Source organism: Balaenoptera acutorostrata, chromosome 18 (assembly GCF_949987535.1).
Source record: "Balaenoptera acutorostrata chromosome 18, mBalAcu1.1, whole genome shotgun sequence".
Classification (NCBI taxonomy): domain Eukaryota; kingdom Metazoa; phylum Chordata; class Mammalia; order Artiodactyla; family Balaenopteridae; genus Balaenoptera; species Balaenoptera acutorostrata.
In genome coordinates, this window is record NC_080081.1 from 832,941 (window position 1) to 845,647 (window position 12,707).

General features: G+C 54.4%; 1 protein-coding gene across 5 annotated transcripts in view; it reads right to left on the reverse strand.

The window, feature by feature from the left end:
- Window positions 1-12,707, reverse strand: part of ATP11A (ATPase phospholipid transporting 11A) — a 124,753-nt gene that overhangs the window by 27,926 nt on the left and 84,120 nt on the right. For 4 of the 5 annotated variants that reach the window (XR_009005880.1, XM_057532690.1, XM_057532689.1 and 1 more), the window contains exons 12-17: window positions 11,901-12,098; window positions 10,511-10,684; window positions 9,104-9,267; window positions 7,339-7,410; window positions 6,205-6,278; window positions 2,304-2,407 (exon numbers count right to left, since the gene is read on the reverse strand). Coding sequence is in view for 4 of the 5 variants with exons in the window: in XM_057532690.1 (XP_057388673.1) it covers window positions 2,304-2,407; window positions 6,205-6,278; window positions 7,339-7,410; window positions 9,104-9,267; window positions 10,511-10,684; window positions 11,901-12,098 (786 nt within the window). In the remaining variant the exon portion in view is untranslated. The remainder of the gene's footprint in view (window positions 1-2,303; window positions 2,408-6,204; window positions 6,279-7,338; window positions 7,411-9,103; window positions 9,268-10,510; window positions 10,685-11,900; window positions 12,099-12,707) is intronic. The other variant, XM_057532692.1, reaches the window with a different exon arrangement.

Here is a 12,707-nt window from a genome sequence, read left to right on the forward strand (position 1 = left end):
CAATGTAATGTATGACATAAATAGAACAAAGGAGAAAAACTCACACGATCATCTCAATAGATGCAAAGAAAGCATCTGACAAAACCCAACACCTGTTCATGATAAAACCACTCAGTAAACTAGGATAGAAGGGAACTTCCTCAACCTGATAAAAGCCATATATGAAACTCATAGCTAGCATCATACTCAACGGGGCAAGACTGAAAACTTTCTCCCTAATATCAGGAACAAGACAAGGATGGCTGCCTTTGCCACTTCTATTCAACAGGGTACCAGAAGTCTTAACCAGAGCAATCAGGCAGGAAAAAAAAAAGGTATCAAGTTGGAAAGGAAGAAATAAAGTTATTTCTGTTCTTAGATGATAGGATCTTATATGTAGAAAACTCTAAGGATTCCACCACCACCGAAAAAAAAAAATTGTTGGAACTAAAAGATAAATTCAGTAAAGGTGCAGAATACAAAGTCAACACACAAAAAGCAGTTGCATTTCTATACACTAACTATGAACTATCCCAAAAGGAAATTAAGAAAACAATTCCATTTACAATAGCATCAAAAGGAATAAAATACCCAAGAATGAGTTAAACCATGGAGGTGAAAGATTCATAGACTGAAAACTACAATATGTTGCTGAAGGAAATCACAGAAGATCTAAGTAAATGGAAAGGCATCCTGTGTTCATAGATTGCAAGACTTAATATCCCAAGATGACAACACCACCCAAAGTGATCTACAGGTTCAGAACAACCCCTATCAAAACTCCAGTGGCATTTCTTGTGGGAATGGGAAAACCCACCCTAAAATTCACGTGGAATCTCAAGCGACTGAGAGTAGACCACAATCTTGTAAAAGAAGAACGAGGCTGGAGGACGGACTCATGTTTCCTGGTTTCAAAACTCACCGGAAAGGGACAAGTCACCAAAACGGTGTGGTCCTAGCGTAAAGACAGACATAGACCAACGGAACAGAACTGAGAGCTCAAAAATGAACAGTTGCACATGTGGCCCAATGATTTTTGACAAGGATGCCAAGACCATCCAACAGGGAAAGAACAGTCTTGTTCAACCAATGGTCCTGACACAAGCGGCCATCCATATGTGAAAGAGTGAAGCTGGACCCTTACCTGTCCCACACACACAAAATTAACTCTAAATGGATCAAAGACCTGAATATAAGTGCTACATTATAAAACTCTCAGAAAAAAGAAAAAAACATAGGGCCAAATTATGATCTTGGATTTGACAACAGTTTCTTAAATACGACACTAAAATCACAGGCCATAACAAAAAATAAATTGGACTTGATTAAAACGAAAAACTTTTGTGCATCAAAGGATACTATCGAGAGAGTGATAGACAACCTACAGACTGGGAGAAAATATTTGCAATTCATACATCTGATAAGGTGTTAGTATTCAGAATATATAAAGAACTCCTACAATTCAACAAGAAAAAGAACCTGATTAAAAAATGGGCAAAAAACTTGAATAAGCATTTCTGCAAAGGAGATATACAAATGGTCAATAAGCACATAAAAAGGTGCTCAACATCTTCAGTCATTAGGGAAATGCAAATAAAAACCATAATGAGCTACCATTTCATACCTAACCAGGGTGACTATAGTTAACAAAAATGGAAACTAACAATGTTGGCAAGGATGTGGAGGAACTGAAGCCCTCACGCACTGCTGGTGGGGATGTGAAATGGTGCAGCCTCTGGGGAATAGTCTGGCATTTCCTTAAAAAGTGAAACATATTGGAATTACCAGGTGACCCAGCCATCCCACTCCTAGGTACATGATCAAAGGAACTCAGACGATACAAGCGCACCCATGTTCACAGCAGCATTGTTCCCCGTGGCCAAAAGGTGGAAACAACCCAACTGCCCACCAACAGACGATGGATAAACACAGTGTGGCACACGTAGCGCATCCACACGATGGAATATTATTCAGCCACAAAATGGAATGACGCTCTGATGACGTAAGAACTCGGATGAGCCTAGAACAGACTGAGCACTCGCTTCAGAACAAAATGTGAGAAGAAAACCAAACAGGTCACAAGGGAAAGCATTAAGCACCAATCACTGGAAGTCCTCAGGATAAAGATCTATTTTCTTCAAGACCATCACAATGTGCTTGTCATTCTGGACGCCCTCACCCCCCAACACCAGCGGAGGGCTGCGGAGGGTGGTGCCCGCCGAAGGGCACGTGGCCAGGCTTCCCGCGGCACATGCACGCGGCACCCAGCAGGAACGCGCCCCCCACGAGGGAGAAGAGGCGTGAGGCCGCTGCCCGCATCTCACCACTGCGTTGCGCTCCACTCTGGATCGGATCTGGTCCACCTTGCCTTCTATCACTCGGGGAAATATTGAAGAATCTGCTCCTTTGCAAAACAGATAAATTTCTCCTAGAAAACGAGAAAAGAAGATTTTCATTTAATCACTCTATGGGGAAGACGAAATTATTTTTCAAATGACGCTTTTATTAAAAACAAAACCAGAGATACCAGTGCGGAGACTGTCATGGAGATGTCGACTACCAGTTAACCTGTAAGATCAGGAAAACGTCAAAGCTACAGAGCCCCCCCGCAAAGCCTCGTTTTATTCCGACAAGCCCAGAATCTCCGGAAAGTCAGGAACCAGGAGCGAAACTGGCTCCTGGGCGGCCTTCCGCCTGCTCCCTGGCAAGGATGTGAGTGAGGGACGAATGCCCTCGGGACCAGCGAGGGGTACGGGCGCAGAGGACGTGGCCGACCCCAAATGGCGTAACGAGCTGCTGGGACACCGGGCGTGACCAAGAGTGACGGGAAACACCTGCCGAACGATCCTCCCCACACCTACTGCCCGGTCACGTCACACGTCTCAGCGCTGGGGGTGCGCGCTCCTCCCCCCTCGAGGCGAAAGGTTTTCCCCTCCAGACGGGTCGGGAAGCTCTCGGCTCGGACAAAACTGCGGGCGCCCGCGCTGACCCACAGGCCGCTGGCACCGGGGCTCCTGTTTCTCGAGGAATCTTCTGGCCTGCAAACCACGTGGCTCTCTGCTGGGGAAGCACCGAGGGGCTTGTCACAGCGGCTGCAGGGCCGGAGAGGGGCCACTGCCGCTGGGACCGGGCTCTATTCAGCACTTGTCATCAGACAGAAATCACGCACACTGAGCCCCAGCCCGGGGTGGGTCCCTGGAAACCCAAGACGCTGCCGGCCCGCGGGAAGGAAACCCGGAAGCCAAACCCAGGGCACCAGGAGGGGCCGGGAGGAGGGGGCACAGTGCTGGGGCGAGGGCTGGAGAGCCCAGAACCGGTGGTCCCCACGGGGATCTGCACAAGGGCCCGTGAACTCAGGGGCAGCGTCCGAGCCCACCATGGCTCCATCCTGGGTCCCAGAAAGAACCATCTTCTGCAACACACGGAGCGAAACACTTAAACACGGCCCGGTTCACGCTCACGGAAGTCCTGGAATTAAACCCAGGGCAACGCCCGCCTACGGCCAGGAAGGATGGCGTCTGCAGTGTGTGTCGCAGGCATGCGGAGGGGACACGTGGGGCTGAGCTGGGAAAGAAGCGGCAGCACGGCCGCCGCCCCCAGTGGGAATCTGAGGAGTGAGTCCGATCCCCAGGAGAAGCCTGCACACCCTCAGGCTGTGACCCAAGAGTCCTGGTCACGTGCCCGCCACCAGCCGTGACTGCTAGGCAATGCCTGTACGTACGGCATCAGATATAGGATAAAACAAGTTTTGTGGTCCAGACAATTCTGAGTGGTGATACCTTCTTGAACAGTAATTCTTTTTCTAGAAAATTCACAGATGACTCCAAGTAACACCCTGTGAATGATTTAAATCTTCTACTGTCTCAACCTGTCATCCCGCTGTACCCGCTGTAGACGTGGGACGTGTTCAGCCTAAAGACTTGGTCAAGCAGAGCCTCTGACGTGAAAACATCTGGAGTGGAAGGCAACATTTAACTTGCAAAGGACAAGAGCAGACAGTATTGGGCTCCAGCTGTAGACCTGCTTTTCCAGTTTTGTAAACGAGTAAGAAGCTAGAACTCCAGAGCAGTGCAAACACGCAGGTGAGGTGACCGTGGCCCACGCCAAGCGCCGTGGGACCTGGGTGGCTGCCACGGCTGCAGTGGCTTCTCGGGGAGAATCCTCAGAAGCTCAGGGCTGCAGGGGCTCTGGTCTCCGTCCTGCCCACGAGGCTGTCAGTCAGTGCCTTTAGGGTCATCTCCGGGGAGGTATTACTACTTAGAGAACAACTTGTTTAGTTAAATATTCAACGTCTCTGAGAATTCACTGCTGCCCTGCGGGGTTCTGATGGCCCGGCCTCTCCCCTCCAGGAAGGGGTTTCTAACGGCGCGAATGCCGAGGAGGTAAGTCCTTCACGTGACCCAGCTCCTGCTCCAGACTGAGCCACGCTCCTTTTGATGGGAAGTGTCGCTGCTTGTGAAGATTCCACGGTCCACACCTCGGTTCCAGCGCTGTGCCGGGGCGGGTCAGGAGAATGGGCAGAGGGGGCAGAACATGGTCTGTGACCAGCTGAGGCGTTGCTTCCCGAGGCTGTGGCCGTGACTGCCGGCTCACGGACTGTCTCAAGCATGACTCACGTTTGTATGGGGGAAAGTCACAAGAGAGAAAGACTGATGGTGTGACCTTGCGCGGGTGAAGGCCTTCATCCTGGATGGACCCGGCGCTGCCAGCGCACAGCATGGGGAGCACCAGCCCAGGGGAGTCGTCTCCAAACATGATGGGCCGCGTGCTTCCCGTGTCCTGCTGCCCCTGTGGCCACGTGTTCGGGGCAGCATTTACACAAGGACTTGATGTCCACGGCGCCACTGGCGCAAGGCTCGGTGGTGGAGCCGTCACACCTGACAGCATGTTTCGGAGGCGAGGGGGCCACGTGGACCCGAGCGCCAGCTCTGAGACGCCCAAGTGCTCCAGCTCGCGGAGCGCACTTCACAGGGCCTGGCTGAAAGACGGGCCTTCAGCGACCTCCCGATGTCCTCAACCGGCTTGGGAGACGAAATAAGGCATTTCTGGTCCCATCGCAAGAGGCTCAAGCAGCCCTGTTAAGGGACCTCACTTTGCGGAAATGAAATCCTCTCGACCTGGGTGTTAGGACGCTGCTGACGTACAGCTCTCCAGGTCACACTTCAGGCTGAGTCTGTTTAGGTTCAGGGCAGCAGCTTTGCTCGGTTTCTCTCCAGGCAAGTTTCCAAAGAGAAAAACATAGCCTAGTGCGGTCTAGTTTTAAGAAACGAAAGAGTAAGATGCCATGTCTCTTGGTAAGATGCCACTTGAAAACACGTTAGTAACTGAACCCAGCAGCACTCACTGAGCACTCAGCAGTGCTGTGCTGGGCACACTGTTGAGAAAGTGTGGTTCTGCATTCAGGACATCTGCAGCCCCGCAAGGGCAGAAGGAAACCAGGAAGGCTTCCTACAGGTGGCTGTGGACACGTCCTGGGAGAGCTGCACATGAGTAAGAGGGCCTCCAGGTGGAAAAGCCCTGCCAGGTAGAGGGCCTCCAGGTGGAAAAGTCCAGACCAGGTTGAGGGCCTCCAGGTGGAAAAGTTCACACCAGTTAGAGGGCCTCCAGGTGGAAAAGTCTACACCCGATAGAGGGCCTCTAAGTGGAAAAGTCCAGACCAGGTAGAAGGCCTCCAGGTGGAAAACCCCCGCCAGGTAGAGGGCCTCCAGGTGGAAAAGCCCCACCAGGTAGAGGGCCTCCAGGTGGAAAAGCCCGGGCGGTGCACCCTGGGGGGCGGCCCTGGAAGGAAAGCGGGAGGCAGCTCAGGGCCTCCGGAGAAGAGCTGGAGCAGAGCTGCCTGTTTCCATCAAGGACACGAGCCCAGGGGGCCCGGCAGGGGCTGCAAGCAACAGGGGCTTGGGAAGGACGTGGTCGCAGACGCCTGGGCGGGGCCTGCGGGGGGGACCCAGGATACAGGCTGCGGCATGTGTAAGCCGAGGGGAGTTTACAGCCCCGGGGATGAGTCACAGGACTTTCCCTCGCGGGAAAAACCAAAGGTGACTAAACCTCAGCCTAAGATGCTTGGGGACAAAGGGGGCCTGAGGTTGAGGAGTTAGGGTTGGTTTATCCATGTTTTTAAAAAAGAATACATAGTTAAATCCTTAAAGCTCCTACAGAATTTAGGCATCAGAGTAAAACACAGTCACAATGTATCATTTAAGAAACCAAAGGGAAAGAAATTTCTACCTGTAGCAGATTTGACAATTACACTCATTCTCCTTCTTACTGAGTCAAAGCTCAAAATTTCCAGCAATTCAAACCTGAAAAAGAGATTGAAAAATTGCTGTTACCGTCATCCGGCTCCACGTCTCATTACATCGGGGTGACTACCGACCCTCCCCTGCGTGCTTCACGGTCCCTGAAACAGCACGGGGGTCGTCAGCCGGGCTGGCTGTGAGGCTGCGCCGGCCCCGCCGGCCCACAAGCTGGCTCCTGGGAGTCCGGGAGCGCCAAGCGGCGGTTATGGCCTCAGGGGCGCTCTCACTTGCCTTTCCAGCTGGAAACCAGAAGCCGGACAGCAATGTCACTGCCCTCCAAGGGGCGACCCCATGGCGCCCGGAGGCCCCGAGCGCTTGCGGGAGGAGCCCCAGCTGACCTCGGCGGGCCTAGGGCCCAGCAGCCGTCCTGGAGTCGAGGGGCGCACCACCTCCGCAACCTGGGAGTTTATTTTTCTTAAGAGCAAAAATTTAAAATCCAGCTCTTTTGAGACCATCACCACCAAATCTTACATTCTTTACCACGTGTGCCGTATCCGTAACTGCCCACTGATGTTTATTTAGCAAGGAGAGATGGATGACCCCGTCCTCTGAGTCAAAATCAAAACATGCCATTTGGCTCTGGGAGCAGCAGTTTTAGACTAGATGGTCCCTACGGAAAGTGAAACATCCCCCGTCCATCTGGTCCCTCCAAGGCTACCGCTCAGTGTTTCTATAGGACCCCGTGCTCCACGGCCTGGGAACCTGCTCTGAGAACACAGGATTCCAGCGCCACTCCCGGGGGAAGGGCTTACGTTGGCCCTCTCGTGGGGAGTCAGCGCTCGGCCTTGGGGGGTGTCAGAACGTACTAGCAGCTTTGTCAACTCCTGCAGTAAAACTGACAAGGTGTGGCTTAACCCCAGTCTGTCTCAGGGCACACCACCACCCAACTTCTCCTCTAACCGTCCGACTCAACTTCTCCAGGAGTTTCGGTGACATTCTTGGGGTTACTGAGAGGAGGGAGAATGAGTTACGGAAGGAGTACAGAGAATTTGGTATTTTCTCCAGGGAAAGAGGTCTGTAAAGACAATCCTGTACCACCATCCCAGCCAGGCAGGGTTCGCACCTCTCAATGTCATTGCCCCTGTTTTGCAGCTCCATGTAATTGTCCTTCAGCCTCAGGTACGTGAAGCCCAATCTGCAGAGGAGAAGACATACCTGGGAGTTAATGTGGACCCTGATGGTCCTCTTTTGTAGCATGTTTCCATTTTACACTTTGGGAAAGCTCTCCTTTTGAAAAAGAAATGCTTCCAGAAAAACAGGGGCTGTAAACTGCATTGTAAAGTCGGGAAATTATAGCACTGTCTCAGAACATTCTCCAAGAGCCCAGGGAATGTCAACTTACCCGACTGTCTGGTGCACCACACACAATTAGCTGCCTTCTTACTGGCGTGTTGAACGGCAGCAGGTCTGAGGATTGGTCCCTGTCTCTACTGATCAGGGGGGCTGCTCAGAGGTTGGTTACCATGTCAGAATTGGAAGGACTCTGGGAGCCCGTCAATCTCCAGGCAGACGCTCCATTTTACTGATGAGGAAACTATAGCCCCGTTCAACCAACGGGCCACGGGGCACTTCATCTGTAACGCCCCCTCCTGCACCAGCACGTGTGAGGGCTCTGCCAAGCGGGCCCAGGCTGGGATGGGAAAGAGCAAACGGGTCTGGCTTCTGGACTCCAGGAGCTTCCAGGACGTGGAGGTGGAGACATACACTAACACGGCAGCAGCCCTAATCGTATTAGGAAGACACCGTGGGACCATGAGGACAGGGTCCCGCTGACCTGGCAGGAGCTGGCAGGCTGAAGGAGAGGCTGCTTGGAGCGTGATCTCTATGACTGCAAGCGCCTTAATTCCTGAGCACTCGTTTTCCAAGGAGAGAGAAATCTCGATTCAAGAACTCTCACCTACGTGTGTGTGAATTCGTACATCGAATAAAGGTCTGTGGTGACACAATGTACATACCTGATGTCACTTTCAAATTGCATGGGAGAAACACACATAGTTTAGCCAACAAGGAAATCATGGTTCCAACTAGAGGAGAGGTGCCAGGTGCCCATCCACTAAGGCAGCGAAAGGGGAAGGTGAGCGTGGCCTTCAGCACTTGTTAAATTGCAAGATAGTTGATTTACAATATTGTTGTAGTTTCAGTTGTACAGCACTGTGATTCGGTTCTTTTCGCAGACTATACTCCATTACAAGTTACTATAAAATATTGGGTTAGTTCCCTGTGCTGTACAGTATAAATCCTGCACCTTCAGTATTAAAGCAGGGTCGTAAGCTGTGAGAATGGAAAAACATTTCCCTGACGGAAATTATGCCACGTGTCTGGAAAAAAGTATTTTTCTAAGTGTTTGCTTACAACCCCATGTCATGAGGCAGCGAAAACTCCCAATAACAAGATCTCGAAGGAGGTAGAGTTGGCACAATAGGACACATGGGAAGTGAGCAGTGAGAGAACCCCAGCACCCAGCATCACCTTTTCCTTGCTGTGTAACTTTGGGGAAGTTGCTTGATATCTCTGGGCGTCAATTCTCTAGGATGGATGAGGAGGACCTGTCATAAAGGGATTCTAAGACTGCTGGCATCTTTAAAAGCCTGTGACTATTTGGAATGCCCTCTAACTAATTCACTGCAGAAGTTAGGAGGAAAAACCACCCATCTGAGACAGCAGGAGGGACCCGCGTGCACCACTGTGGGAATCGGGGGGAAGCCGAGCACAGAGGCAGTGACCGCCCCCTCAGCAGAACGCACCGGACGCAGGACGCTTCCAGGACGAGCCCGTGGTCGGGGCGGAGAGGCCCCGCACACCCCGCGCCCCCGGGACCAGAGACGCACCTCTGAACGCCTTCGACCAGAGCCACCTCGTCAGGCGAGGCTGAGATGTACACGCAGCGCCTTCCTGAGTCCGGCGACTTCCTGGGCCCGTCCGCCTCGTCGCCGTCCTTCACCTGGATGGTGTGGCACAGGCAGATGGCCCGGAAAAACAGCTCTTCCCGCTCCTGCAGATGCGGCACAAACCCACAGCTCTGCAGCACATCCGCGCACAACAAGGAAAACGAACAGAAGACGGTAAGCAGCAACGCCGGGCCTGCAGCCCTGGGCGTCAGGGAGTCTTAGCTCCACCTCTGGCGGTGGCAGCCGAGTCCGGCTGCCTTCCCTCCTCTCTCACGGTCCAGACAAAGACGGACACGGACCTCAGGGAGGCAGGGGGTTCAAGGCCACAGGAAGAGACGGGCCTGCGATCCCCGGGTTCCCGGAAGCCATCCCGTGCCTTGGGGTGCGACCGAGACTGAGGGGCCAAGAAGGGCTGGGCTGGCCTGGCGCGGGCCACGTGGGCAGCTGAGGCAGGTGGGACGCCCCGCAAGGCCACAGGCCACCTGGCCCTCCCCCGAGGCTCGGGGGTGAAGAGGCCGTCTCTGCACCACCAGAGGCCCACGCGCACCGGCTCTCAGAAAGCCGCTGAAGCGGAGCCGACTCAGGCCCCCTCAGTCCCCTGGGGCTCCACGCAGCCTCTGCAGCCACCAAGGCTTCCGGAACGGTCTCCTGGGCAACCGCCACCGAGGGTCACGGCCCTCCTGGAGGGGGTGAGATCTGGAGCCGTGGAACCAGTGTGTGTGTGTGTGTGTGTGTGTGTGTGTGTGTGTGTGTGCGCGCGGAGTGTATGTGAGCATGTGTGCCTTGTGTCTGTGTGCAGGTGTGTCCATGTCTGTATGTGTGTATGTGTGTGCCTTGTGTGTCTGTGTGCAGATGTGTCTATGTCTGTGTGTCTGTGAGCACGTGTGCCCGTGTCTGTGTGTCTGTGTGTGAGCACGTGTGAGCCCATGTCTGAGTGTGTCTGTGAGCACATGTGCCCGTGTCTGTGTGTGCGCCCGTGTATGTGAGCACATGTGTCTGTGAGCACACGTGCCTGTGTCTGTCTGTGAGCACGTGTGTGCCCGTGTCTGTGTGTGTCTGCGTGTGAGTGTGTGTCTGTGTGTGTCCGTGTGTGAGCACTCATGGTCTGCAGCGCCCCCTACTCTCAGCCCACGGCTTCCCCACCTGGCCACGTGGCGAAAGCTGCCCCGGCCCTGATGTGACGGCCAGATGCACCCGGGGACGCTCACAGCTCTTCTCCCCCGAGTCGCCGGAGGGCGGCATCGGTCCTGGACCCCAGGACCGGAGGTGCCCCTGGTCCATCGCACGACCCGCCCATGGGCGGGTGGCAGCAGGGTGCACGGCCAGGAGCGCGGCCACGACACCTACCCGCCCGCCGGCGCCCGGGGAGGCGTCGATCATGTCGATGGCGGCGGCGGCGGGGAGCACCTGCCCGTTGCAGATGGCGTGCGGCACGTACACGTGGCCCTCCACACAGCACTCCTTGAACTCCATGTTGTTCTCGGTGAGGGTGCCCGTCTTGTCCGTGAACACGTACTCCACCTGCGGACATGGCTCGGCTGGGAGCTGCTGCCCCTCGAGGGCCCTCGGACCCCCCAAGGCAGCCTCGTCTGAACGAAGCGATTTCCGGGGCCTTCACCCAACCGCGCTGCCTCCCCGGCTGGACGGTGAGCACGCTGGCCGCCCCCGCCCGCAGCTCCGGGCATGCGAGCGTCCGGACACAGCCTGGCTCCGGGGGCCGAGGGGGGACTTTCTACACTTTTCTCCTTCCGTCCCATGGAAAGACAGAGACGCGGTAGGGGTTGGGGGCTTGGTCCTGGATCCGATCTGACCAAAAACCAAGGGTACGGGTGGGATGAGCTTATCCCATAAGGCCTGGGAGGTGCAAGCCTGCAGCATCGTTTAAGGGTTGGAAGGTGACAGAATTCAAACAAGTCAAGGGACAAAAATCTCCGACAGAAAACTGTGGCAAGTGTGAAAACTACATGGAGTTTTGAACCCTGGATCTCGATGAACTGAAGGAAGGTGGGGATCCCGGACCCTGCGGGCACCTCATGAGCTGTGGGGAGCACGGGTCCCCCCCCGAGCCCCCGCCGCCGGCTATCAGAGACCCGCGGGCCCGGGAGGGGGTGGAGGGTCCCGGCGAGTCCACGCCCTACCCATCCTGCTGGGCTCCCGCTCGGGGGCTCCCACCCGCATGTTCCATCCGCGGGACACGCTGCAGGGCGGGTACCTGTTATTACGCCCACTTTACAGGTCAAGAGCCGTCAGCCTGGAGCAGGAGTTCAGTGGAGGGGTTCTGAACTCTTTACACCGCGAGACTGAAACTCGGGTCTCACTCTGCCCACCTTGACAATGATGACTGGGGCCGTGAGGACCGAGGAGACGGGACGGGAGAGCCGAGGGCAGCCCCTGTGAGCAGGCTCACTGCTAGCTCTCCCTTGAAACCCAGAATCAGCACCACTTAGAAAGGCCACGGCTGAGCTTATGGCAGTGAGTTAATGTGATGAATCTGCATAACTTGTAAACCCAAAAGCACCCTGCACTGTCACGTAAAGTTAAAAAGCCACTTTGCCGCCGTCTTTCACTAGGTATAGGTTATATCTCTGTGCATGAGCTGAAATGGAAACGTTCCCATCTGACCAGCCTGATGATCTGCCTGCGTGATAAGAATCACGTAGCTTCTAGAAACCTGGGGACATGAAAGAGAGGGGCTCAATGGCCAGCCAGTGAGAGAAGACAATTCAGGAGACCTGACCTGTCCTAGCTCTTCGTTTAAATCCGAGGTGTTAACCAGAGGCCCTTCTCCCGTTTCCTCGTCAAACATTTCTTCGTCCCAGGTGATGAAATAGGAGCCGAGGAACTTCTGCATCTCCACGGTGACGTACATGGACACGGGGATGATGTAGTTGAAGAGAACCATGAAGGCCAGGAAGTCCGTGAAGGCTCTGAGAAACTAAGAGAAGGCAGTGTGATCCCCATGCCGCCCACCAGCATCACGACGGCTCAAATCTTAGAGTCAGTCAGGCACCGCTTAACAAGTGCTGTTTTTAAACCAAGTGCTTCAAACCCAAAGGTAAAGACCACTGGGGCAGCGGGGGCTGTCGGCTTTGTCTCCTGCACCCGACTTTAGCGCCGTGGCGGGCCCGGGACAGGAGCTGCCTGACATCTGCGCTGCTGGAGGGTAGGGGGCATGGGGGGGGGATTAGGTCACTTGTGAGTCAAACTCAGAGACGGCGGGGAGCAGGGGGTGGGTCTCCAGCCGAGAGCCCACAGGACGCTGTATACTGTGATTACTGCAAGTTTCCCTTGAGAGTCTGATAAACGACCGAATTTAGGGGTCTGTACAAATGCTGTTTCTGTATAGTTTTATCCTTATTTGAGCCATTTGTCTCATGGGAGGCCGGACTGAACACAGGAAGAAAGTGGGGGCCAGGTTGGGATCTGCACACGGCCCTGCTCTGAGCTGAGTGGATCCAGGTCTGGCTTTGCACACCGCTCAGGTGGACGCAGTAGGCCCAGCCAGAAGACTGTACTGCTTTAAGTAGAGGACATTTCATCAAAT